The following is a 26,772-nucleotide window of genomic DNA, read 5'->3' as shown; positions in this document are numbered from 1 at the left end:
TGGGCTGACAAATCCTTTTTCAGCTGGTAAACTCCTCGGTGAAATGTCATCACCTCAGGGAAGGCTGGCCCATCACATCCTACTCACTGCAAAACGGGTTACCCCTCCCGCCCTGGTGGTCCCCCTGTAACACCCTTTCAGCAACTTTGCTGGGCTGTTCTGTAAGTCAGTTTCTTTTTTGAATTGGTCAATATACATTCATAGTAAGAAATTAAAATATAAAAGAGGATCTATTTTTTTTTATTAATATTTTATTTATTTATTTGACAGACACAGATCACAAGTAGGCAGAGAGGCAGGCAGAGAGAGAGGAGGAAGCAGGCTCCCCGCAGAGCAGAGAGCCCGATGCGGGGCTCGATCCCAGGACCCTGAGATCATGACCTGAGCCAAATGCAGAGACTTTAACCCACTGAGCCACCCAGGCACCCTGTCATAGTTTAGTTAGTAAGCCTTATCATAGTATTACTCTATTAAAAATATGTGTTAGATATATAATATACATAAAATGATCATTATTAGATATTAGTTATGTCATTAAATTGCTTATTTTGTACACTAATGCATCTTCAGTGCCCAGAACAGTGTCTGGAACACTGTAGGTGTTTAGTAAATATCTGTTGAGTGAATAAAGTAATGAGTCATTGACTTCCTTTTGTCTTACTCCCTTTGTCCACTCCCTTGTCCTTCCAGTGGGATAGGTGACAAAGTGTTCAAGAACCAACAGGGCCTAAATCAGGAACTTTATTTTATTTTTTTAAAAAGATTTTTATTTATTTATTTGGACAGACAGAGATCACAAGTAGGCAGAGAGGCAGGCAGAGAGAGAGGGGGAAGCAGGCTCTCCGCAGTGCAGAGCGCCTGACGTGGGGCTCGATCCCAGGACCCTGAGACCATGACCTGAGCTGAATGAAGAGGCTCAATCCACTGAGCCACCCAGATGCCCCTCAATCAGGAATTTTGTAGAAGTTGTGGGCAGGCCTAGGGCATAGTCCTCAATTGTTTCTCTAGGATAAAGTGTCAAATCTACAAAGGAAGTTCTGGAACCCAGGTCAAAGGTAATTTGAGAAGGAAAATCTGCTTGGCAAGTGTAACAGGATTAATTTCATTTGTCTTGTTTTATTTAATACTTTAAAATTTCTTTCTCTAGGCCAGGCTGATTAGAGTGCAAGTTGCACGTTAGTTTGAATTTCAGTTTTTGTCCTTGTTCACAAGGAGTGAACAGGCTTCAGAACACTGCAAAGCGTTCACGTAACAAAAACAGTGTTTTGCAGCCCCACCGACCTGGACTGGAATCAGGTTGAACCCTCAATCACTCTACAGTCTGGACTGCACTTGGCCTTAGTCTGACGTTTCCTGTACCTTTACTTTCTTCACAAGATGGTGATGGGAAAGCAATCAGTTATCCTTTTTTCCCGTAAGAGTTTATTTTTTGAAAGGTTTGGTTTATTTGGGAGGGAGAGAGCACATGAGCAGGCTCGGGAGCCGGAGAGAGGAAACCTCAGGCGGACTCTGGCTGAGCACGGAGACAATGTGGGGCTGGGTCCCGCCACCCTGAGCCCACCCTGAGCCCACCACCTGAGTGGAAACCGAGAGTCCCGGGCTTAACTGCTGAGCCAGAGAGGCGCCCCTACAGATTTTATTTTAAGTACTCTCTGCACCCAGCATGGGGCTGCAGCTCCTAACCCCAAGGTCGGGTCACACGCTGCACTGACCAAGGCAGCCAGGCGCCCCGATGGGGGATTTTGAAAGCACTGAGACTCCCTGTCAGTACAGGCACTGCTGGGTCTCCACATCGGCCACCTGGCAGGGCTTCCCAGTAAAAGGAGTAAGGGAGACCCCCCCCCCCCCAATCTCCACGCTGCGGTCCAGAAGGCCCGGGCGCCCCCGTCCCGTCGCCGGGCGCGAGGCTTCGGGGGGGCGGGTCAGTGCTCGACCGCACCGGGACTCGGGGGTCCCCGCAAACGCCCTGTTTTCCTTCGGGTCAACCGTCACCACCCGCTGCTCCGGGCGGGCGCCGGGGAGACCCAACCGCCGCGGACGACGAGGTGGAAACCGAGACGCGAGGGGTGTGCGGTCGGGGAAGGAACGCTTGAGCCAGAAAGGGAGGCTGGAGCGGGAGGCCCCGAGCGTCTGGGGCGGCGGAAGGGCCATCCCGAGTGAAAGTGGGGCCCAGGGAGAGGGGCCCGAAGCGTCCCGGTTCCCGCCCCGCGACTCCCGGCTGCGCCTCCAGCGGCGTCCGCGGACGCCCTGGGCCCCTCGCCCCGCCCCCGAGGCTCATCAGACCGTACCATACCTTGACAGGGGTGGGGCCGTCGTGGGGTAGTCCCGCAGGGCGGGTCGGAGGGCTTTGCCAGGACGAGCAGGGTTGCACGGGTTGCTCTGCAGGGTGTCCGGTAGCACGCTTCCCCTGGGTCTGCTCGAGCCCTCCACGATCCCTGAGGAGCGGCGGGAGTCCGCCCGTGCTCCCCCCGCCCCCCCACACTTGGTGCGTTCCGCCGCGGCGCGTAGGCGGGAGGCGTACTTAAAGCCCGACGCAGGAGGCGGGGCCGCTCAGTCCTCGAGGCGGCGGTGCTCGGCGGCGGTGGAATCTCGTTGCTGGTCGGCCTGTGCGCGCGTGCGCGGACATGGCCTCCAACGGTAGGCGAGGGCGCGAGGCGGCGGCGGCGTGCCAGCCCGGGCTTCGTTTCCTCTGAGCCGGGCTTTTGTTTTTCCCAGTTTTTCGGTGGGACCTGGGCGGCGGTCGCGTGGAGGGTCTTCCCGCAGCCCTGGCGGGAGGCGGCGACAGGGTGGAAGGGGGAGGCCCGTGTCGCCATCTTGTTTCGCTCCTCCGGCGCCGGGCGCGGGGTGGGGGGCATCTTGCCTTCGCAGTCGCTTCACTTGACGTGGGATCTGCGAGGGACGCTGCCGGGGGATTGGAAACGGGAGACACGGAGGGAAACGCTCGGCCCGGAGCCCGCCTTCCCCTCGCTCCCGGCCGCGAGCTCGGCCCGCTTTGTCGCAGTGCTGCATCCGGGCACTCGGCGCGCGCACGCGCCCTGTGGCCCCGCCCCCTTTCTCGCGGCGCGAACCCCTCCCGCCGCGCGGTAGTCCTGCTTTTTGTCGCGATAGCCTCCGCCGGGGGCTCCGCGGCGGCGTCCGCTCTGGGCCTCGCCGCGGGCTCCCTCGGGAAGGGGCGGGACCGCCTGGTTCCCGCCTCGGCGGCCGCGCGGCCGGGGGCGGAGGCCGGGGATCGGGGCCGTGCGCCCGCCTAACGGTTTGCGGGAGCCCTCGCGGGGGCTCGTCGAACGGGCTTGGGACGGGCCCCGCGGTTCTGCCCCCCGAGTTTCCGCTTCCTGACGTGGGAACCGAAAGGAGCGGCCGCCCGAGGCCACACCCTCTCGCGGCCCGCGGCCCTTTCCTGCGGGGGAAGCGCTTCGCTTCCTGTCCCGAGACGGGCCGGTCTGGGGTCGGGCCGTCGTAGCTGCCGAGACTCCGCACAGCCCCGGGGGCCCCTTCGGAGGTCGGGCTCGGGACTGGGGGGCCGTGGGCCGGCCTTCCCCGGCCGCCGCTGACCCCTGTCCTGCGGAGTCGGGAGAGTTCTCTCGGCCCCTGGCTTTGCGCCGAAGCCCGCTTGGCCGTCCCCAGGACGGGGCTGTGCCTCTCCTCAGGCCGTGGCCGAGAGGGCGGAGGCCACATCGGCGCGAGTGCGGCCTCCGGCTCGCGGGAAGCGTCCCGCTTCCGTGTGCGACGGCGGCGGGACCGGCGGTGACCCTGCAGAGTGGGCAGGAAAAGGAAATCCGCGTGCATTTGTGCACTTCTCACCCGAGTTAAAGTTTCAGAGAATCGTAGTTTTCTGACCCGATTCCATGGTTTCTTCCGCTAGTGGTGGGACTTACGGTTTGTGAAGGTTTGGTTTTCCTTTCATTTCGTTCCTTTCCACTTCCTTGGCGATGACCTGCCAGCCTGTCCTTCCTCTCCCAGGAAGTTGTTGCCTTTCTTGCAACACGGTTGACACTGTCTCCCGGCCGGGCCCCGGCGTGGGTTGAGAACTTAGTTCTGTTGGACCCTAGGGATGGCTGGAGGTAACGAAGTTGTGTTTTCTCTTGCAGACTATACCCAGCAAGCAACCCAAAGGTGAGTGTCATGCCGGGGTCTGCAGGTGGTCGAGTGGCAAGGGGTGGCCGAGGTCAGATCTTTTCCTGATGGAACCGCTACTCTCCCTCTAGCTATGGGGCCTACCCCACCCAGCCTGGGCAGGGCTACTCGCAGCAGAGCAACCAGCCCTACGGACAGCAGAGTTACAGTGGCTACGGCCAGTCAGACACTTCAGGCTATGGCCAGAGCAGCTACGGTTCTTCCTACGGACAGACCCAGAACAGTGAGTCTGCTGCGGTGGGCTACCCGCCTCTTCCTGTTCTTTGTGAACGCGGCTCCTCTTAATCCAGGGCAGTGCTGAGATGTGGAGTTTCTCTCCACTTAGTCTGTAACCCTTAAGTTTGTGGAGTCTGCATCTTTGCAGACAGACACTTAATGGGTGTGTAATTCTGGTTCCTTTTATTTTTGACTTTTTAATCTTCCTGTTTATGCACCCCTTTTCCCCATTTCCCCTCTGCAGTGAAACGTGGGGGAGAGAAAGAGTTTTAGGCTTTTCATGGAGGGAGGGGGTGATTTTCATTAAGATGTTTGAGTTTAGGCTACTATGTATCGTGGTGATATACAAGGGGTAGAATTTGCCCTGAGGTCCTGATATGTAAATAATGTGGGTTGCATTTGTTACTACACATGTGTAAGCAGGTTAAAATGTTAATGAATAGGACTTTCTTGGGTCATGATTAGTAGCGGTCCTGAAGACTGGCTTTGGGCTGGGTGGGATGCGAGTGGCACTAATTAATACTGATAAGTTAGTATTAGCTTTACGGTGGAAGGGAAGGGCATCCTCCACCAAGATAGGAAGGATTTCCAAGCGGCTTTTAAAAGGCTGACTTTCCAAGTACGGGGAGCATTAGGATGTATGTTTTCTTCAGCCTGTTTTCTCGCTTTTCTCATAGTCTTTGTGACTTTTCTTTTCCTCATAGCAGGCTATGGCACTCAGTCAGCTCCCCAGGGATATGGCTCAACTGGTGGCTATGGCAGTAGCCAGAGTTCTCAGTCATCTTATGGGCAACAGTCCTCTTATCCTGGCTATGGCCAGCAGCCAGCTCCTAGCAGCACCTCGGGAAGGTAAGAAATTTTGAGGGGAAGGCTTAGGGCTGAATTGATTAGGAATGGTACATCAGCAAAAGGAGCAAGTAGAAGTAATTGTCGGGGGAAGGGGTAGGAATCTTTGAAATGGGGGTTGGGTACAGAGGTGGGGTGTGCAAAACATAAAGTTGTAGATCTGCTGGCATTACGATTCTGTTTTTTTTTTTCTTTTTCCTTAGTTATGGTAGTGGTTCTCAGAGCAGCGGCTACGGGCAGCCCCAGAGTGGGGGCTATGGCCAGCAGTCTGGCTATAGTGGACAGCAGCAAGGCTATGGACAGCAGCAAAGCTCCTATAATCCCCCTCAAGGCTATGGACAGCAGAACCAGTACAACAGTAGCAGTGGAGGTGGTGGCGGAGGGGGTGGTGGAGGTGAGGGGTCTTTAGCTTTGTCTCCTCTCTATTTTCTGTAGAGGTTTATATGCACTGCTTGGTCCCTTGCCCTTAAAGGTTCTTAAAATTTTTGCATTCTTGTTTCTCATCTGGCTTTATTTTCATTGTCTTATATCTTTTGGCAGTGTTTAATGGCAATGTGCATTTTTTTGTTTAAAGAATCCTTTCTCTCCTGACAGGTAACTACGGCCAAGATCAGTCCTCCATGAGTGGTGGCGGCGGCGGTTATGGCAATCAGGACCAGAGTGGTGGTGGCGGTGGCTACGGGGGAGGCCAGCAGGACCGTGGGGGCCGCGGCCGGGGCGGTGGCGGTGGTTACAACCGTAGCAGCGGTGGCTATGAACCCAGAGGTCGTGGAGGTGGCCGTGGAGGCAGAGGCGGCATGGGGTAGGTGTTCTTGTGAGCCAGGGAGTAACTAACATCAGTGGGGAGTGTGGAGGGTTGCATGAATCTCCCTTGAAGCTCAGTTTCTTAGTGCATGATTAGTTTTATTCTAGGGATCTATGAGGGTTTGGAGTTGGGGGCATTGGTGGTTTCTTTGTACATCCCCATTTTTTGGAGAGCATTTGGGAGCCCGAACTTGTATCACCCACACCTCTGCATAGAGATTTGAGTACTGACACTTGGATATCCAAAGAAAAGGGCAAAAAATACATCAGCGTATATGGATTGGGAGTCATTGATATCCTAGGCAAGAAACATGGAAGTAAAGTCTACTTTTTCTGCAAAGGAAACCGATGATCCCACTCCTGGTAATAGGGAAACTCGTTACATGTATTCCCATGTGTCCTCTAAAGGAGTTGTTAATGCTTAACGTGATGACTTCAGCTTCCAGGAGTTGGCTTCTCTTCCCGTATTCTGTAGTCATTTGAATCCATGAGCTTGATTTGTAGTAATTTTGACTGGCAGTAATGATTTTGTGTGTGACTCGGTTATGGGGCTGTCTGAAGTGTGCAGACTTTCTGGACAAAATAACGCTTGACAGTGGTGTCTGATCTATTCGCTCCACTGTCCCCTTCCCTGGTTACTTGTCCAGCTGGACCTTCTCTTTCTTCCCCTTCCCGCTGTAGTTGATTTTGAAGTAAAACCTTAGATTTGATGTTAAAGCATTGGTCAAATCTGTTGGTAAATATGATTGGAAGGACCCTCCTGTGTCTCCCTTTGAAAAGGGGGGGAATGTCAGTGTGTTAACTCCTTTTTTGGAAAAAGTAGGTTTTTTAAATGAGGTGGTATGTGGTAAGTATTCAGAGGTGGGTGGGGGCAGTCTCAAAAACCGTACAAAAATAAGGAAAACTCTGTTGTGTGCGTGTGTTTAATGCAAAACTTTAAAAAGAAAAACAACTGTTATGTGACTGTTAACTTGCTCTGCATTTTATGTGCCACAGGTATGAAAGGTGACATTGCAAAATACTCCGCTCTTCTCACAGTGTAGAAGGGGTGACCCCGGGGGTGGGGGGCAGATCAAAACCAGCTCAGTAGTTAGGGTAGGGCTTAGCTGAGTTTGTCTTGCTTTAGGGGACATTGCCTTTGGTTTTGACTTTTTATGGAATGGGGTTGGGTCTGCTTGCTGCTTTCAAAGCAAAAACCACAAAAATGTGTTCAGGGCTACCCCAGCCTGGTGTGAAATGTCTTCTGGGTGAATTGGGGTAGGGTTTTTAAATCAACTACTGGGTTGTCAACCACTCACGACAAGAGGAATAAACATCTGCTACGTCGGAAGAACAACCAAGGAAAATGGGTCATTTTTTTTTCCAGAGGAAATAGATACATAACCTTTTAAAAGCAAAATCCTTAAAAACTGTGTCTGAGAAATTGCACACGTGTGTGTGACATGCTCAAAGGTCAGACAAGGGGTGGTCAGGAAGGGGAATGTATTTTAGTAGCCACTTGTATCTTTTTTCCCAAAACACCTACCCATGTTTGGGGAATGTTAAACAAAAACAAAACCAAAACAAAACAAAAACCGCCCTTTTGTAGCCGTTGGAAGCTTCATGTCCTTTCTTCTAACTTGTCTTCTCCAGCGGAAGTGACCGTGGTGGCTTCAATAAATTTGGTGGTAAGTGAACAGAGTTTCCAAAATTCCCAACTCCCAGCAATGCTTTGTCTGATTGTTCATTTGCAGATGTCTTAGCGTGTTTTAAGTGTCAAAAGGTTTTGAAGTGTCCAGAACCACCTCCAGAAAGGGGTGGGGTAGATTGCCACCTGCTGCCAGATGTGTGCTAACCCTGGAGGCAGGCGGGGGAAGACTCCGCAGTCGTCTGGTGCCAAATTGGTTTGACCCAGGTTAAAAAGAGGTGTTCAGTAGGCCTCTGACAGGAGTGTTGCCACCTCTGGCACTTAGTGACCACCATTACGAAAAACTGGAGAGTGTGTGCTGGAACACATGGTGCCAACTTGGCTTTAGGATCTTTTTGATCAGTGTGTCCAAGGTTAGTGTGTGTGTGTGTGTGTGTGTGTGTGTGTGTGTGTAACAACCTCCAACAAATGTTTTAATTCTGGAAGGGGGATGTGAAATGCTGTCCTGCTCTGAGGATGGTGAAGTGGGTGTATATTCATTATATATTAAATGCTGAATGGTGTCGATGCAACTCTACATCTCCGTGCTTAAACTCGACTAAGACGGGCAAATAGAAACTAGCTCTGGGAAGGAAGGTGTGGACTACTGTACGACAAGAAAGGTTTGGGAGCATGTGTGGCTCATGGGAAATAACCAGGTCTTAACAGCACAAACTGAATTCATGGAAAAATGGCAAATTTGAGAAGTCTCCCAGTAAGCTGGAACTTTTCTGGTTTGGTTAACTAACAAAAAGGTTTCTTGATTTGTCTCAACATTTAAAGCCAAAGGCTCGGGTTCACGATTTAGGTGTCCATTGAGTGTGGGTACACTATATATGGTGGATTCAGATAAACTTCGGTCAAAGATGGTCTCTGGAAAAAAAATAGAGGCTGCATTATGGAAATAAGATTTCTGGTCTGTTCCCTGGGACATGCTTTTAAAATACAATAGTTATTATGTATGTTTTTTTATTTTCATGTGGTTGGGGAAACAACACGGTTTTAAGAATGGTTTGTAAAGCTGAAATTAAAAATTGTTCCACAAGGGATAAGTGTCTTTGGTGTTAAAGTTTTGGAGAAACTGGACGGATGCATATCACATTGCTGGTGGTGAGCCCGTTTCTCTCTGGGGCGAGAGAATAGGGCCAGGCTATGAGTTGGTTTTGTTAACTGCAATGGGTCGTCTCCCTCCTGACCCCCCCAGTCTGTGCTGAGGACATTTCCCAGCCTGAGCTGGGGGAGGCAGAATTTTCTGAAGTGTGGAGTTGTTCCTGTGGGGATTCAATTACATACAGATCTTAAGAAAAGGGGCTTGTGTCTTCCCCAGCCCTGTCTAGGATTTTCTCTGGGTAGGCAACCCAGGACAGGGTGTGGATGAGGCTATGAGCACTTACCTGATAATTTTGCAAGAATGTGAATTGGTGTTAATTTTTTTCCTTATCTGTCTCTTCCTGTTGACTAACAGCTTCTCTTGTTTGTTTGTTTTTTTTTTTTTTCATGTCACTTAAGGCCCCCGGGACCAAGGATCACGTCATGACTCCGGTGAGTCCATAGCTGGCATGAAAGAAGAGCTAGTGTGGTATTGGGACTTTCCTGGGCTGTTCTTGGACACTTCAGAAATCTGAAAAAGCAGAGGTAGAGGGGTGCCCAGGTGGCTTGGTTGTTAAACTGCCTTCTGCTCAGGTCCTGATCCAGGGTCGTGGCGTCAGCCCCACATTGGGCTCCTTGCTCTGGGGTGGGGTGGGGTGGGGGGAGTCTGCTTCTCCCTCCGTCTCTGCCTGCCATGCCCCATTTGTGTGCACTGTCTCTGTCAAATAAACACAGTCTTTAAAAAAGAGGGGCGCCTGGGTGGCCCAGTCGGTTAAGCATCTGTCTTTAGCTTATGTCATGATCCTGGGGTCCTTGATATAGAACCCAGGGTTGAGCTCTTTGCTCATCTGGGAGTCTGCTGCTCCCTTGCCCTCTGCCTGCTCCTGTCCTTGAGTGTGTTCTTTGTCAGAATGAATGGATAAAATCTTAAAAAAAAAAAAAAAGGAACAGGTGGAGAAGGAGGAAAATGAAGGGAAGGGAGTTCAGGTGTCGTCATGATCAGGACTGATCTTTAAACGAGGATCGGAAGGATCTCCTCAGTGGTTTCTTTCCCCAGCAACTTAGTAGGTCTGGGAGGATCCTGATAATCTGCATTTCTAAAAAGTCCCAGGAGATGGTGATATATTTGTGTGTAGACCATGTTCTGGTACTGCTGATTTAGAGCAGTGGATTTTAAAAATGTGGATCGTGACCAAACTAGTAAACGCAAAAGACCCATAAAGGGAAGGATTTAGTCTCTTGGTGGTGTGTTGGCTTTTAGTGTAAAAAAGGTTTCTTATCTGGGGTCTTCTTTTGAAAATCACAAACACTGTTATACTTAGTGTGTGATCTTGCAGTGAACCTCCTGAGCCCTGGGTTTCTTCTATGGATATTAACACATTTCAAGGGATAGTTCTTAAAAATCACATTTAAATTTGTGAAATGGCTTAGCATATAGCCACTTAAATAATAGAAGGGTAGTGGGTTTTTCCCCTTCTTTGTCTTACCTTAAATCAGATGGGTTTCTTCAGAATGTTTTTCTTTGAAAGTTTAATATCCGGTATTAGAGTTGGGTTAAGAGTCACTGACTCGTTTTACCTTTGCTGGTTTTCTTCAAATTCACATTTTGTTTTTTTTTTTTTGTTCAAGCAGAACAGGATAATTCAGACAACAACACCATCTTCGTGCAGGGCTTGGGCGAAAATGTTACAATTGAGTCTGTGGCTGATTACTTCAAGCAGATTGGTATTATTAAGGTACTGTAGAACATGGCGGGTGCTTTTCTGTTGGTTCTGCAGGCTTTTAGATCCCACACATTAGTAAAAATAAAAGTCTTAATTGTTGTCCTCTCAACTTGGTGAGGAAAGAATATTAGATGTTGCCATTTTCTAAAAGGAAAGCACACTTCACACAGGAAAACGTAGTTATTAAAAAAGTTCCCTAAACTTTGTAGTTTCATTGGTAAACATAAAGTGAGAGATTGTTGTAATGACTTGAATTCAAGGTACATGTGAGGTAGGAGACAGTAACCGGGCAGGGAGGAGTCGAAATACGGTCATGATAAACCTCAGGTTCTTGAGAAGGAAGGTGGAAGGTGGGTTGTCCCATCATCTGAGACTCACATTCTCTCATGCTGCTTTTTTCAGACAAATAAGAAGACAGGACAGCCCATGATTAATCTGTACACAGACAGGGAAACGGGCAAGCTGAAGGGAGAGGCAACAGTGTCGTTTGATGACCCACCGTCTGCTAAAGCGGCTATTGACTGGTTTGATGGTGCGTATGAGGAGGCTGGGGGCGGGGGTGGAGGGATAGGGCAACTAGCCTTGGGAACCAGGTTACATTTTGAAGGTTCCTTTTATGTCTCCCAGCACTTCCTTTCTGCTCCTTTAGTGTCTCTACACTTGACCATAACACAGGTGTAGGGCTGCCTGACTCCTGTGCAGTTAACAAATCTGTATATAACTTGACTTACTCAAAACTCCAATCATTTGCCTCCTTTTGACTGGAAGCCTTAGTAATTAGTTGATAAACACATACTTTGTGTATTGAATATTGAACTTGAGACAGGTATAAAGAGAAAATTCATTCAATGTACTGTGCTGTATTGAAACAACTCTGCATGTAAGTTCTAACGCATGTTCAAGGGTAAACTGTTGTCTTTGGTTTATATGTCATCTGATTGTAAATCTTTACAGGAAGGTGTAGAGTCTGGGATTGTACTACACTTGCTTTTGGATCCACAAATCTTAACAAAAGGTCTCTTTTTATATCTTTACCTCATTAGGTAAAGAATTCTCTGGGAATCCTATCAAGGTCTCATTTGCTACTCGGCGAGCAGACTTCAATCGGGGCGGTGGCAATGGTCGTGGAGGCCGAGGGCGAGGAGGTGAGCTGCTGCTTGCTGCTGGTGGGAGAGGTGGTGGATAGAGGAAGGAGAGGGAAAGGAGGTTCGGCTGATGAAACTCGGAAGGGGAGCAGACCCATGTTTCTGTCTTTACTAGGACCTATGGGCCGTGGAGGCTACGGAGGTGGTGGCAGTGGTGGCGGTGGCCGGGGAGGATTCCCTAGTGGAGGTGGTGGTGGCGGTGGCCAGCAGCGAGCTGGTGACTGGAAGTGTCCAAATCCGTGAGTAAAACCTTTTTTTTCTTAGTCCTGTAAATGTGTGCCATTTGATATTAGAGTTGGGATGTTTTCTAGACAGACGTCAAGGTCACAGCGAGGGGGATGGATTTGGCTGAGAGCTTACTAATTAAGGTTGTTAGAGTGGGAAAGCTACTAGACTGGGTTCAGTCTGTAGTTTTTGTTCCTGGTTCTGCTCCTGAGAAGCCTTTTTTGCCTTTTTGGAGGCCCCTGTTTATTCACTGTTCGCTCTAAGGTCACTGGACTCTTCCTGATTCCTGGTCTTGTTTACTCCCGCCCTTGCAAACTAATTTTCTGTCTTTTTCTCAGTATATGTGAGAACATGAACTTCTCCTGGAGGAATGAATGCAACCAGTGTAAGGCCCCTAAACCAGATGGCCCAGGAGGGGGACCAGGAGGCTCTCATATGGGTAAGAAGGGACAGAGCTGATAATGAGGAGTTGGGATCACAAAGCCTCCCCACCCCCGTGAAGATTATTTATTATAGGCGGGAGGGTAGGGGAAGCAAGCCAGCTCTACGCTTAGTGTCTGTGCTCAGTGTGGAGCTTGAAGCAAGGCTCAATCCCACAACCTTGCCTGACCTGAGCTAAAACCAAAAGTCAGATGCTTTTAACTGGCTGAGCCACCCAGGTGCCCCAGAAAGCCCTTCACTTGAAGCAGGGAGGTTACAGGAAATGTAGAAAGGATTTGGGGGGCATGTGGTTTATCTTGTTTCTTTTGTCCTAGGGGGTAACTATGGAGATGATCGTCGTGGTGGAAGAGGAGGCTATGATCGGGGCGGCTACCGAGGCCGAGGCGGGGACCGTGGGGGCTTCCGAGGGGGCCGGGGTGGTGGGGACAGAGGTGGCTTTGGCCCTGGCAAGATGGACTCCAGGTAAGACTCTAAATTAAATGAGGGCTTGACTGGAAATTTGTTAAACCGAAGTGCGGTATGGAGGGAGGGTGAGAGAATGACCTGGGGGAACTAGTCTGTAGGTGACGCTTACATTCTTTACTCGTCCAGGTGAGGCCTTTCTTGGGAGTGGGTTCGCAGGGGTTTGGGGGGTTGGGTGGATGGAGAGGCTGGCAACTCAGACCTAACAGATGCTCTTTTTTGCAGGGGTGAGCACAGACAGGATCGCAGGGAGCGGCCGTACTAGCTCGGCTCCTGACGTTCTGCAGCAGCTTTCCTTCTCGTACCCAGTGTCCCCTCATTATTTTGTAACCTTCCAACTCCTGATCACCCACGGGTTTTTTGTGTCGGACTATGTCATTGTAACCGTACCTCTGGTTCCCATTAAAAACCATCGTTTTAGTTAAATTTTTTTCCTCTTCCCCCTCTTCACTCCACTGGAGAATTGGTATCTGGGTCAGGAATGCGGGGAGCTTTCTCGTTCAGATGGTCCTGCCTAGCAGGCACTGGGATAATTTGTTTCTGCTTAGCAGGAACTGGAATAAAGTGTTTGATACTTGGTCCAGGGGAGAAAAAGTCAAGTGGCATCTTTCAAAGTAGAGATTAAAACTTTGCTCTAATGGCAAAAATTGGATGTGTGACTGGGGTAAGTGAAGAACACACGGTGTCATGACTGTGGCCCTGTATGTTCTACTATGTGCGAGTTTGTCTTTTACCGCATTTATTTACATGCTGGTCTTCGCTTACTACTCTGTCAGTTTGATACCCTTTTTAAGGTTCTTGGCTCTTTTGACACTTTTCTAAGGGTGGGGCTCAAATTAGATTGGCTTTTGGGGCAGTATTCAGATGGACAGTTTTCAGATTCGCCAGCGCATAGCTAGCTAAGTTGGATTTTTGGGACCTTTAGGATGGAGTGTGTACCTATTTCATGGCAGAGGTTCTGTGGCCTCAGGAGACAGGAGAGGCAGGAGATGGAGTGCATGGGTATTTGGCTCTCAGAATCAGAAGATGGTAGAGCCAGGATTGAGGCCTAGTTTTAGGAATTTTCATTCCTTAGCATTTGGTTCTGAGATCACTGTTCTTAAAGGGGACAAAATGCTATTCCAAAACCTTCATTTGCTTAGGTCTTTTTTTTTTTTTTTTAATTTTAAAGCCAGTAAATTTTTATTTAAGGAGTTTTTACATGTGATTCTTTTCTGCTGCCAGTCGCTGTCAGTCACCATAGTTCCTCCAAAGTCAGAATCATAATCTTCAAAATAATCCTTTTTTTTTTTTTAAAGATTTTATTTATTTGCCAGAGAGTGAGCGAGCACAGGCAGGCAGAGTGAGAGCAGAGGCAGGAGAAGCAGACTCCCCACCGAGTAAGGAGCCCAATGTGGGACTTGATCCCAGGATGCTGGGATCATGACCCGAGCTGTAAGCAGCCGCTTAACCAACTGAGCCATCCAGCTGTCCCCAAAATAACCCTTTTTAAAAGGTCTTGATCAATACACAGTTGTCACTGAACATAAAGTAAGGTTTCATTTCCGGAGACGATTATGTAAACTGAAGCCAGCCTCCCTCTACTAAATCTGTAGTATTACAAGTTGCATGGTTGTTAGCAACATAGAAGGATTTAGCAAAGGACATCTGCAAGTAGAGATCTAGGTGTGTACTGTTCCATATACTAGCTGTGTATGGTCAGATGAGAATATGAAATACGACCATTACCAAATCACGTATGGCTTGTGTTAAGTTTATACTGGACGGTGCTGATCTAGGCCATGGAAGTAGAACAGTTGATAAAATGTTCCCAATAGGCTGAGTGCTAGCAAGGAGGAGAAAACCTAGTGGGAAGTTGTTTTTATGGTTGTGTCCACAGCAAATGAGAAACTGTGTTTTCAAAGCCTTGGTAATGACTGTCATTTGCTTAGGTCTTAAAGAGGTTGCTAAGTTTGAGGGAAGAGGGTTGGGAATGAGTTGATAAGGTTAGCTGGGAAAGGAAAGTGGAGGTAGGTAGCTCCTTGCAGTTGAAGGGGAGTGCTCCTCTGCCCATTTTCCTGAAGATGGGGCTTGGGTAGGAGCTATAAGGAGACTGTTGCTTCATATCCTGCCTAGACTTAGGGCTGAAATCATGGTATTTTGAGGTTTAGGGAGGGTGTTGGAGATAAAGGGTAGGGCTAATGAGTTAAAACCTTAGACATTTCCCCTCTGCTTTACCATATGGCCTTCCTGACTCCCCAATTCTCTCTTTCCCCCTCAGCTAAGAGTCTTGAGTTTCGAAGACTTTCTTTGACCTGTCAGAAGCCTAGCTTGTGGAGTTCCTGGGACTCTTCTTTGGGAGGTGCTTCCTCTCTGTTGAAAGTTGTCAGGTGTGTAGAGAAGGATGCTTAAATCTGTGACAAGGCAGGGGAGTGAGTTCCTTGTAAAACGTAGTAGTTATTTTGTCCTGAGTAAGGATGCTTAGTAACCAAGAGTAGGTTGAGAATGGCTGAAGTTCTTCCAAGCAATCCTTTGGTTCGGCTGTTGAATTGGGTACAAGTGAGAAACCCTCATTCAGAGCCAAGGGTGTGGCAGTTCTTAGTGTGATCAGGCTGCCTTTACTGTTGCTTTTTTCTTTTTCTTTTTCTTTTTCTTTTTTAAGATTTTATTTATTTATTTGACAGAGATCACAGGTAGGCACAGAGGCAGGCAGAAAGAGAGAAAGAGAAACCTCCCTGCTGAGCAGAGAGCCCCAAGCAGAGACCCCCATGCGGGCTCAGTCCCAGGACCCTGGGATCATGACCTGAGCTGAAGGCAGAGGCTTTAACCCACTGAGCCACCCAGGTGTCCCGCCTTTACTATTTCTTTGATCTCTTTGCTTAAATGATTGGTTTGGATGACATATCTCTGAGAAGTTTGTTTCTGCTTCACCTAATAGAGTTCTAGTGTTAGGGTTCAGTTGCGGTTCCTGGATCCCTGCCCCAGGGGGTGAAGGAGCTCCTTGTGAATTTGATTACTGACTTGGCACTGTTAGTACTACAATTTTTAACATCCTTGAAAGGGCTTAGTGATTGGCCTTGATTGCTTTTTTTTTTTCCCTAAATTTTTAAAGCTCTTTATTTGAGAGCAGGAGAGCCACGAGCGGGAGGAGGGGCTGAGGGAGAGGGAGGCCAGCAGATTCCCGAGTGGGGCGCCTGATGTGGGGCGCCTGATGTGGGGCGCCTGATGTGGGGCGCCTGATGTGGGGCGCCTGATGTGAGGAGCCTGATGTGGGGCGCCTGATGTGGGGCGCCTGATGTGGGGCGTCTGATGTGGGGCGTCTGATGTGGGGCGCCTGATGTGGGGCGCCTGATGTGGGGAGCCTGATGTGGGGAGCCTGATGTGGGGCATGGTCTTAGGATCATGACCTGAGCCAAAATCCTTCAACTGACTGAGCCACCCAGGCGCCTAGTGATTGGCCTTGCTTTTTTCTTTTTTAAGATTTTATTTATTTATTTGACAGAGATCACAAGTAGGCGGGGGGGGGGGGGTGGGGTCGGGTGGGAGCAGGCCCCCGTTCCCAAGCTGAGCTGAGCAGAGAAAGGAAGTAGGGTCAGGTGTCTGACTTACGGGTGAATGGGTCTGGGGGCTTTTCCAGGACAGTGGACAAAGGTGGAAAGACCAGCAGAGGGAGTTGGTCTGGTTCTGAGCAGCTTGTTCCGGTCTCCAGCTCATTGGTGAGAAAAACACGAGACCTGTGGGCTTGTGGAATTCTCTGTTTGTTGGGTTGCCTTGTAATGATATCCTGGCCAGGGGTAAGCAGTAGCTAGTTCTGTTTTCTTTCATGGGTGAGCATTTTAGATTTTGAATCCTTTGTTTTCTAACGAATACATTAATCTTACTGAAGTATTGAAAACAGCCTCCTGTCTTGAAAGCACTAGGAACAATTTTGGATAGAGATGATCAGGCTAAGAGAGGAGGGAGTATGGTGGTGGGTGGGGAGAGGTCTGTTCACTGCCTCCTTTGATTTAGTTCTTGGCTAGGGTCCAGACCCCATGAGACAATACATTTTATTTTTGTGTATTTCTTCACACTCCACTGGATTCTCTTTTGTTCCTTGGTGATGTGCTATGGATTTTGTCACCAGATCTCGTTTCCACACTAGAATGCAAGAGAACCTACGCTTAAGTATTAGCTGAAGGATCCCATCAGCAACCATTCCTGCCCAGTTTTTCCAGAACTTCCTTTGAGTCCTCAGTACTTGGTCGGCTTCCTCTAATCTTTATTATTTTATTTTATTTATTTAATTTTTTAAAAATTTTATTTGACATCGTGAGAATGAGAGAGGAAGTAAGTATAAGCAGGGGGGAGTGGGAGAGGGAAAAGCAGGCTTCTCGATGAGCAGGGAGCCGGATGTGGAGCTCAGTCTCAGGGCCCTGGGCTCATGACCTGAGTTGAAGGCAGACCCTTAGTGACTGAGCCACCCTGGTGTCCCTTCTTTGTTATTTTAAAATTTTATGCTATTTTATTTATTTAAATATTTTATTTACTTATTTGACAGAGATCACAAGTAGGCAGAGAGGCAGGCAGAAAGAAAGGGGGAAGCAGGCTCCCTGCTGAGCAGAGAGCCTGATGCGGGGCTCGATCCCAGGACTCAGATCATAACTTGAGCTGAAGGCAGAGGCTTTAATCCACTGAGTCACCCAGGTGCCCCTTAAAATTTTATTTTTAAGAAATCTCTACACCCAGTGGGGCGCTTGAGTCCCCATGCATCAGGAGTCACATGCTCTTCTCATTGAACTAGCTCAGGTGCCCTTCTCATTTTTAACATAGTATCTTGAAATAATTTTAGACTCAGAGGAAGAATTATTAAATTTATTTTTTAAAAGACTTTATTTGACAGAAAGCGAGCATGAGAAGGGGGAAGGTCAGAGGGAGAAGCAGACTCCCTGCTGAGCAAGATCCTGATGGTGGGACTCTACTCTCTGGGACTCCAGGATCATGACCTGAGCCGAGGGCAGTCGCTTAACCAACTGAGCCACCCAGACCTGTATTAAATTCATTAGAAGTTGTTTCACCTCTGTGAATTTTTTTTTTTTAAGATTTTATTTATTTGACAGACAGAGATCACAAGTAGGCAGAGAGGCAGGCAGAGAGAGAGGAGTAAGCAGGACCCTGAGATCATGACCTGAGCCGAAGGCAGCGGCTTAACCCACTGAGCCACCCAGGCGCCCCTAAAGATTTTATTTGACAGAGCTCACAAGTAGGCAGAGAGGCAGGGAGAGAGAGAGGGAAGTAGGAGCCCTATTGAGCAGTGAGCCTGATGCAGGGCTCGATCCTAGGACCCTGAGATCATGACCTTAGCCGAAGGCAGAGGCTTAACCCACTGAGCCACCCAGGCGCCCCTGAAATGCAGTATTCCTGGTGCTGATACATAAGAGCCAAAGAAGTTGAGTCGGGTGGATCTTGCCAACACTTTCGACTTTCTGGGCTTGTAGAAATTATTGGGTCCTAAAACTCATGGTGTTAATAGAAAAGCTTTTTTTAAATTAAAAAAAATTTTTTTAAAGTTATTTGACAGGGAGAGCAGGAACACGAGCAGGGGGAGTATGAGAGGGAAAGCAGGTTTCCTGCCGAGCAGGGAGCCCGATGCAGGGCACGATGCCAGGATCATGACCTGAGCCAAAGGCAGACGCCTAATGACTGAGCCACCCAGGCACCCCTAGAAAAGCTTTTGGAGGGTGTTCAGTCTGAAAGTTCCTGGTACAAAGCAGGAATAGTTGAGGAAAGTACTTATGAGCAGGAGTTTGGGTCTGGAAATAGTGCTCCCTGCCGATAGTGCTCTTTGCTGTTGGACAGTGGCTTCTGTCCCTAAATTTTGGGGCTGTAGTGCCAGAGAGAAGGGCTTTTTTTTTTTTTTTTGATTATTTTTAGAGTGCAAATTTTGGGGGGAGGGGCAGAGAGAAAGGGAATCTCATTGAACCTGCTCAGAGCATGGAGGCCATTACCCTGAGAGTGAGACCTGAGCCAAAATCAGTTTGATGATGCTGATGCCCAACTGAGTGTGTCACGTAGGGACCCAGAGAGAAGGGTCCTCTAACAGAACAGTTGAGAGCCACTAGTGTGAGGAGTAAAGGCCGGAGAGGAGCTGAGACTATCCTTGGGTTAAGGGTTTTGGATTCTCTGTCCTGCAGTGGGACCCAAATTAGATGGTTCACGTGAGCAAGGAGGGTGAGCGGGATGGGTGTGGGAAGAGGAAGAGCGCGGCAGCCTTCCGGGTGGCGTTCCGCGCGCACGCCTCCGGGTGGCAGTGTTGCCCAGCTACACCGCTAACACCCTGTAGCTCGCACACTGCCCGGGACCCTAGGGTTCAGCTGCCACCCCTTAAGGGAGTGAGGTTCTGCCAGGTCTAGATGGACGGGGCTTCTGTGTATTTTTTTTCTTTTTCTTTTTTTCCCAGAGTTTGAGAGGAGGATGGCCTATTCTCTTTACTGTCTCCCTGAGTAAAGAAGCACATGCACATCCTGATCAGGGAAGGCCTCAGCCGACCTCACATGGTGGAGCCAGATCCCCTCCAGCAGTGTGTCTTAAGCTGAACACGGGAATCATTTGGGAATTTTGTTAACATCTGGATTCTATTCACTGTGTCCATCCAGGTGGGACACACGTTCTCTGGCCGTTTATGTTGCTGCTTCAACTGTACGCTAAGATCATACCTTCTAAGTTTCGCAGAGATTCCTTTTCTGCTGTTTCCCTGTACCTTTCCTGTGAAGAGCTTGGCTCTGTAAAACTTTCTGTATAAATGGTGCTAGTTAGGAGCGAAGCTAAATGTCACCTTACGAAAGGTTGGGTCCTGCTTACAGATTTTTGTTCAGATTAGCACAGTCTTAGCCAACATTAGCTCTTGTTCTTATTTTCCCCCTTTATTTTTCTAGAAAGATCTATGGGGCACCTGGGTGGCTCAGTGGGAAGCGCTTGCCTTTGGCTCAGGACATGATCTCTGGGTCCTGGGATCCAGCCCCACGTTGGGCTTCCTGCTTGGCAGAGGGAGTCTGCTGCTCTCCTGCCTCTCCCCACAGCTGCTGCTCTCAAGTAAAAAAAAAAAAATTTTTAATAAAGATTTTCTGTAATTGACACAGAGAGGGAGCACAAGCAGGGGGAATGGGAGGAGAAGCAGGCTTCCCACTGAGCAGGGAGCCCGATGTGGGGCTTGATCCCAGGACCCCGGGATCATGACCTGAGCTGAAGGCAGATGCTTAAGGACTGAGTCACCCAGGTGCCCAATAAATAAAATCTCTTTAAAAGATTTCAGTTGTCAGAGTTGGGGGGACACAAGCAGGGGGAGCAGCAGGCAGAGAAGTGGCTCCTTGGTTCTTGTTCTTTTTAAACTTTTTTATTTTTTTAAAGATTTTTATTTGACAGAGAGAGATCACAAGTAGGTGGAGAGACAGAGAGGGGAAGCAGGCTCCCGGCCAAGCAGACCGCCTGATGCGGGGCTGGATCCCAGGACCCTGAGATCATGACCTGAGCTGAAGGCAGAGGCTTAACCCACGGAGCCCCCCGGGCGCCCCTCTTGTTCTTTTTAAAAATTCTTTGTTCTGGTGATAGAATAGCAGGCATGGTGCTGGGTAGGGCATATTCAAATTTGCAAGGGGGTCAATAATACATTTTTTTTTAAAAGGTTTTTATTTGTCAGAACAAGAGAGCGTGCACAAGCCAGGGGAGTGGCAGGCAGAGGGAGAAGCAGGCTGGAGCAGGGAGCCCGACGCGGGGCTCCATCCCAGGGTCCTGGGATCCTGACCGGAGTGGAAGGCAGATGCTTAACCAACTGCGCCACTGAGACATCCCCCTGCCCCCCTTTTTAATAAGATCTTTAATTACACCCAACATGGAGCTCAAACTTAAAACTCTTGAGATCAAGAGGCACATTTTCCACCAGCTGAGCCAGCCAGGTACCCACCCCTGTTCTTGTTCTTTTTTCAGTCTTTTTTTTTTTTTTTTAATATTTTATTTATTTATTTGACAGAGATCACAGGCAGAGAGGCAGGCAGAGAGAGGAGGGAGCAGGCTCCCCGCTGTGCAGAGAGCCCAACGCGCGCTTGATCCCAGGAACCTGGGATCATGACCTGAGCCGAAGGCAGAGGCTTTAACCCATGGAGCCACCCAGTCGCCCCTCTTTTTTCAGTCTTAACGATACTTGGAGATGAGAGAAAAGTTTGATTCCAGTGTTATTTATGTTAAGCCATTGGAGAGCTCAAGATCAAAAACATGCTGGTGGAGATACATGGACTGAAGTGTACTAGTTGTGGACCAGTTGCTGTTATCCCTACGTTACAGATGGAGATGCTGAGGCACAGACTGGCCTTAAGGCCTCATAACTGATGTGAAGTGGAGCAGGGATTTGAGTTGATATCCTTTGGGGGAGAACGATCTTCGACCACTGTGTTGTGCTGTGCTTAAAGACTTCGGTAGAATTCAGCCTTCCTGGGGGTACCTCGGGTGGTGTCGTTGGTTAAGCATCCGGCTCTTGCTTTCTGCTCAGGTGGCGATCTGGGATCGAGCCCCCAGCTGAGCCCTGTGTCAGGCTTCGTGCGTAGTGTGGAGTCTGCTTCAGGTTCTCTCTCTTGCTTTGTCTCTGTCCCCCTGCTTGTGCTCTTAAAAAAATTAAAGAAATACTACAAAAAAGAAACTCTGTTCTCCTGTGCTCCCCTTCCCCCAATCATCTCCCCAAGGGAAAAAGACCCCCCAAAATTTTAACCTAGGGAACAGTTTATTAGAGCCATTTCTTTTGCTTCAGGACTGCATTGGTTTTGTAACGGACCTTTTTTTTTTTTTTTTTAAGATTTTATTTGTCAGAATAAGAAGGGGTAGCAGCAGGCAGAGAGAGCTAGGAGCTTTCTGATCAAAGAGCCTGCTTAGGGACTCAATCCCAACACCCTGGGATCATGACTCTTAACTGACTGAGCCACCCAGGTGTCCCTGTAACTGCTCTTTTTAAGGATAACTTGGCAAGAAAGTTTTAGCTAAGGCCTCCTCATCTGAGAATCATTAGTTTTATGTGAAGTCTTATTTTTTAGAGATTTTATTTATTTGAGAGCAAGAGAGAGCACGAGCACGGGGAGGAGAAGCAGGCTCCCGTCTGAAGCGGGCCTCTCTCCCAGGACCCGAAGGGAGGCTTAACTGTCTGTGTCACCCAGGGGCCCCTTCGTGTGGAGTTTTTAAGAAAAGTTGTTAAGATATTGGAGATACACAGCTACCATTTGTTCTTTCTTTAAAAAGATTCTATTTATTTGACAGATCACAAGTAGGCATCGAGGCAAGTAGAGAGGGGGAAGCAGGCTCCCTGCTGAGCAGAGAGCCCAATGCAGGGCTCGATCCCAGGACCCTGAGATCATGACCTGAGCCGAAGGCAGAGGCTTTAACCCACGGAGCCACCCAGGCGCCCCCATTTATTACTTTTTGCATGCAAGACACAAGAGGTTGAAAAACTGCCTTTTTATTAGGGCTCAGCCCTATGTAAGAGACCCAAAAAGGTTTGCTTTACCACAGCAATCCTGGGAAATAGCACTGGAACCCAGATAAACGTTTCAAGGTGTCCAGAGTTAGGGACCTTCATGTTCTAGGGAATGGGGTGTGAGCAAATATTGCTGGAATCATGGGATATGTTAAAGGACAGGTTGGGCCGAGGGGCACCTGGGTGGCTGGCTAGCATTAGGAGCAGTTCCTACCATGTGATGAGTGGGCGACCTTGTCTTACCTTGATGCTTTCTCTCGTAGCAAATTACCTGTTTTCTCCGGTTGCTCAGGTGATCCCGTAGATGAAGACAGGGAAATTTCTTACAGACTCACAGTATTGTGTGTCCACCCCTAAGGGAGTGTAGGGGAAGCATAAACACCACATTTCTAGTTTTTGTGTCCTCTGGGTGAGGGAGTCCACACAGCTTTGTTCATTGTGACCCGGGGTGTCCTTGTGAGTGGCACAGAACCACTCATGTGCCCACATATCTGAATCCTCTGTCTGATGATCTGACCCCCTAAGACTTGGACAGCTGGGCTGGTGTGCCTGCCCGTTGCTTTGCCTACCAAACCCTATCTTGCTTCAAAGCCAGGAAGAATTTTGGGTGCCAAGGGTCTGGGGGATGTAATCCTAGGATCCTGGCTCCCCAGCAGCCTTTGCAAAGGCTCCTGAAGTGCTGTTCTGGAGAAAAATCTATATCCCTTGAGGCAAAAATTCAACCAAGAGAATAAATGGCTCCTAGAATGGTCTGTTTTGTGGGCAAAGTATAACCTATAACCCCTTCCTCCAGGTGGCTGGCAGGGTGCAGAGGGAGCGGTGAGGCTTGCCCACGGCTGTGCCGGGGCCAGAAGAAGCCCTGGAAGGGTACTTGATGTCTTGTCCTCTTCTTTATTTAGAGGGTACTCTCTGTCCCTCGGAAAAGTTCTCTAATTTTACAATTTTTTTTCCCTAAGGAAGAAGTGAAAGGGAAGCCGCGGAGACCCGTCTGTTGTCAAATACCCGACAAAGCTGGCCTGTCTGTTCCAGACCCTTTGCACATATGTTTTAGACCTTGGCCCCAGGGCTAACTAGGGGGGCACTGGAGGAGGTGCCAGATGGTAAATGAGAGGGGCCAGCCTGGGGTGACCGTGAGGGTAAGGGGGGGACCGGCTGCCCTGGGAACAGGCAGTGACAGTAGAGCTTTGCTTGGCCTCTGCGCTGGTCATCTCTAGCTTAGCTCTGCCTGTGCTTCCAGGCTCCAAGTAGGAAAAACACACAAGTACAAGCTGGCTTTTCATATATTGTATATAAAAAAATCAGGTTTGGGCGAATGCACTGGACCTGCCCCAGATTCTGGGTGGGGCTGCCGCTGCGGGAGACCCCTCAGCTTTTCTCCAGGTCCGCCACCAGGTAGGGGTGGGTGTTCCTCAGGGCCTGAAGGAGCAGGTCTTTGCACGTCTTGTCCCAGGCCGGGGCAAAGCTGAGGAGCTTCCTCATCTTCATGGTGTTGGTGGGCTCCGCCCGCACGGCCTCATACTGCCCGTCTGCCAGGACCGTCCCGTACAGGGCGTCCAGCACCCCTTCCACGTCGGTGACGCGGGTGATGAGCGCGGCCCGGTGCCGGTCCACGAAGTGCGGTGCTGTGGGCAGAGCAGAGAGCCGTGAGCCAGTTCCCAGGGTGGGTGCAGGCCTGTGTTCCAGCACTGCTTGCTTCAGAAGTTGCTCTAACTCACGGGGTGGGGCTCCAGGTGGGCAGCCCACCCACACTACAGATAGTGGGACGAGCAGAACTTGGTTTCTCTTTCCCTCCGATCAGCCCCCCTGCCCGGCCCCTGCCGCCCGCCGGTGTGGCCCACGGAGTGGAGGTGGGCGGGAAGGCTGGGCCCGATCTTGCTCCCCTTGCTCCCGGCTGTGGGACGCAGCTGCTTTGCTTCAGGCTGATGGGGCGTGATGGGGTGCGGCTGAGCGGTTGGGAGTGGAGGCCTCACCTGGCGAGGTTCCAGTCCGGTGATCCTGGATCCCAGCAGGCCCTGGAGCGGGGCCTATAAGGAAATGAGTCAAGTGGTCGCCTTCTGGTCATCCCGTAGCTTTGGTCTCTCTGGGGTTAGGGGCCCCTTGGTGTGGAAGCTAAGTGCAGGGCCAAGCACAGGAAACCTCCCTTCCCAGCAGGAGAAGCTTTTGTAATTTTAGAGGGTAGGAGGAACAGGAAGTGAAAGAGCCCGAGGGGCAAGTGTTGGGGGGCTGATGCAGTGAGGGGGTATAGGAGGTGGCCCCTGCAGAGTGTGTGTAGGGGCGTGCTCACCTGCGCACTTGATCTGCAGGTGCTCTGCTGTCTCCTGCATGCCCATCTCCCGCAGCACGATCACGGTGAGCTCTGTGCTGTACTCTTCCAGATAGGAAGAGACGAGCTTGTCTGTGAGGTCTATGGCATCCATGGACATCAGTGTCCCCCGTGGGATGCGCCCATAGCCTTCGCGAAGGGGCACTGAAAGTAGCTTCAGCTTGAACTTCTTGAACTCGTCTGCAGTCAGGTTCTCCAGTGCGTCCAGGATGGCGTCGCGCGTGCACCCCATGGCGCTGGGGTCCTCTGCTGCTCTCGCTCACCGGGATGTGTGCAGATCAGGAAGTCTGCTCTGGGGCGGGACCTGGAACTCCCCGCCTTCTCCTGATTCCTGCCTTTGCCCCAGCCCAGTGCCCTGTGGCAGAGGGAACCCTGATGATCCCATTGGTTCCCACCCACCAAGGTCTCCAGACTCCATAGCCTGGCCATCGGGGGGCGCCCAGATTGCATCCTGCAGCGGATGTGTAGGGTGGGACCAGGGCGATGCCACAGAGGGACTTCCAGGGTAGTGCCTGCATCTCCAGGCTTGCAGTAATTACCACAGACCTGGGGAGCCTGGTTTATTCAAGTGCCAAGGTTAGAATCTTGAAGTTCTAGAACACTATAATGTCCACATTTCCTTGAACCTTAGCACTCTCACAAGTCAAAGAATCTTAGAATCATAAAATTCTAACAGCCAGAACCGTGTAGCTTACCAAATTCCACATAGTGGGAAGAAAAGAGATGTAAAAAAAAGGGTAGGGGGGCACCTGGGCGGCTCCGTTGGTTAAAGGTCTGCCTTCAGCTCAGGTCATGATCCCGGGACTCTGGGCTGGGCTCCCAGCAAAAAGGGATAAGCAAGGAATCTGCTTACCCCTCTCCCTCTGCCCCTTACCCTTGCTCATGCATGCTCGCTCGCTCGCTCTCTCTCGCTCTCAAAACCTTTCACAACTTTTTTTTTTTTTTAAGATTTTGTGTATTCATTAGAGAGAGCATGAGAGGCGGAGGGGGTGGTCGGAGGGAGAAGCAAACTCTCTGTGGAGCTGGGAGCCTGGTGTACGATTCGATTCTGGGACTCCGGGATCATGACCTGAGCTGAAGGCAGTTGTTTAACCAACTGAGCCAGCCAGGCGCCCAAGTTGTGTCCTTTCTCTGCCTTGGTTTCCTTATCTGTGAAATGGTATCATAACACCCACTTAATATTCTTAGTATTCCAGCATAACGTGGGGTACCTGGTGGCTTCTGAAACCTTGCTAGATACTTCCTGGGACAACCAGGATTTGGTCCCAGCAGCTGAATTTCTGGGGAAATGGTGATGAGACGCTTGTGAAACTTCTTGACTGGAGGGAAAGTTCTGGATCCACTCTGGGCCCAGAGGGCTTGATGTAGAAGAGCAAGTGAAGGCGGCAAGAGTAGTCATTGGAGCCCAAGCTGTGCCCAGAATCCTTAACTTGCCTTTGGCATGGTGGGAAGGCCCTGCTGGTCTGGCCCCTGGTGAACCTCAGCAGCCTCGTCTTGTGCCACACCCTGCCCTCCCCCATCTCTGAGTTTCAACCACACTGGCCTCTCAGTTCCTCAAACGTGCAACACTACTTTGCTTCTCCAAGCCTTTTTTTGGTTTTGTTTTTTAAAGATTTTACTTCAGAGAGAGAGACCATAGTGGTAGACAGGCAGCGGGAGAAGTGGACTCCCCACTGATGTGGGACTCTGTCCCAAGATCTGGGATTATGACCCCAGCCGAAGGCAGACGCTTAACCTACTGAACTACCCAGGTGCCCCTGTCCAAGCCTTTCAACATGTTCCCTTGACCTGACAATCTCTTCCCTTACTCTTGGCCTGCTAAATTCTTGAGACTTTAGGTCTCCAGTTAACGGTCACTTCCTCTGGCCAACCAGGTTTAGAATTCCTTCCAGACTAGTTCATAGCCCCTGCTCTCCTAGCAATTGTGACTGGATTGTAACTGCGTGGATTTGCTTGGCATCAGTCTTCCCTGCCAGTCTGTAAATTGTGCCCGTCCAGATCATTGTTGCATCCACAGCATCTAGAACAAGCCTATGGTGCAATCAGTATGAATGAAGGGACCTTGTGGGAAGCAGCTCATGAGAGAGAACAAACTGAGGGTTGATGGAGAGAGACGGGTATTAGGGAGGGCATGTGTTATAATGAGCCCTGGGCATTCCATGTAAGTGACGAATCGCTGAGCTGTACTCCTGAAACCAATACTGAACTATATATCAACTCACTAG

General features: G+C 49.9%; 3 protein-coding genes across 6 annotated transcripts in view; 1 reads left to right on the top strand and 2 right to left on the bottom strand.

The window, feature by feature from the left end:
* Window positions 1-3,415, bottom strand: part of PRSS36 (serine protease 36) — a 30,903-nt gene extending 27,488 nt beyond the window's left edge. Inside the window, exon 1 of the mRNA XM_082714297.1 lies at window positions 2,294-3,415. Coding sequence (XP_082570423.1) covers window positions 2,294-2,855 — 562 coding nt within the window. The 5' untranslated portion in view covers window positions 2,856-3,415. The remainder of the gene's footprint in view (window positions 1-2,293) is intronic.
* On the top strand, window positions 2,498-13,178 carry FUS (FUS RNA binding protein). 4 transcript variants are annotated; one of them, XM_082714360.1, is made up of 15 exons: window positions 2,498-2,637; window positions 4,089-4,113; window positions 4,206-4,357; window positions 5,058-5,199; window positions 5,400-5,566; window positions 5,791-5,998; window positions 7,633-7,667; window positions 9,176-9,208; window positions 10,388-10,491; window positions 10,882-11,011; window positions 11,523-11,624; window positions 11,740-11,863; window positions 12,188-12,288; window positions 12,605-12,752; window positions 12,978-13,178. In XM_082714360.1, exons 1-15 carry the CDS (start codon window positions 2,625-2,627, stop codon window positions 13,015-13,017), a joined length of 1,524 nt encoding a protein of 507 aa, XP_082570486.1. In that variant the 5' UTR covers window positions 2,498-2,624; the 3' UTR covers window positions 13,018-13,178. The 4 variants fall into 4 exon arrangements, with proteins under 4 accessions (XP_082570486.1, XP_082570484.1, XP_082570485.1 ...); XM_082714358.1 differs by having other exon boundaries at window positions 5,400-5,590; XM_082714359.1 differs by having other exon boundaries at window positions 5,055-5,199.
* A 10,308-nt stretch (window positions 13,179-23,486) lies between these two features.
* LOC309854564 (apoptosis-associated speck-like protein containing a CARD) lies at window positions 23,487-24,930 on the bottom strand. The gene is made up of 3 exons (XM_082713854.1): window positions 24,509-24,930; window positions 24,195-24,248; window positions 23,487-23,846 (listed from the first exon to the last, which is right to left on the bottom strand). Exons 1-3 carry the CDS (start codon window positions 24,777-24,779, stop codon window positions 23,590-23,592), a joined length of 582 nt encoding a protein of 193 aa, XP_082569980.1. The 5' UTR covers window positions 24,780-24,930; the 3' UTR covers window positions 23,487-23,589.
* Between the last annotated feature and the right edge of the window lie 1,842 nt (window positions 24,931-26,772).

Source organism: Mustela nivalis (genome assembly GCF_964662115.1).
Source record: "Mustela nivalis genome assembly, chromosome: 19".
Lineage (NCBI taxonomy): Eukaryota > Metazoa > Chordata > Mammalia > Carnivora > Mustelidae > Mustela > Mustela nivalis.
Note: the sequence above shows the minus strand (reverse complement) of the source record. Positions and strands in the feature narration are given on the sequence as shown.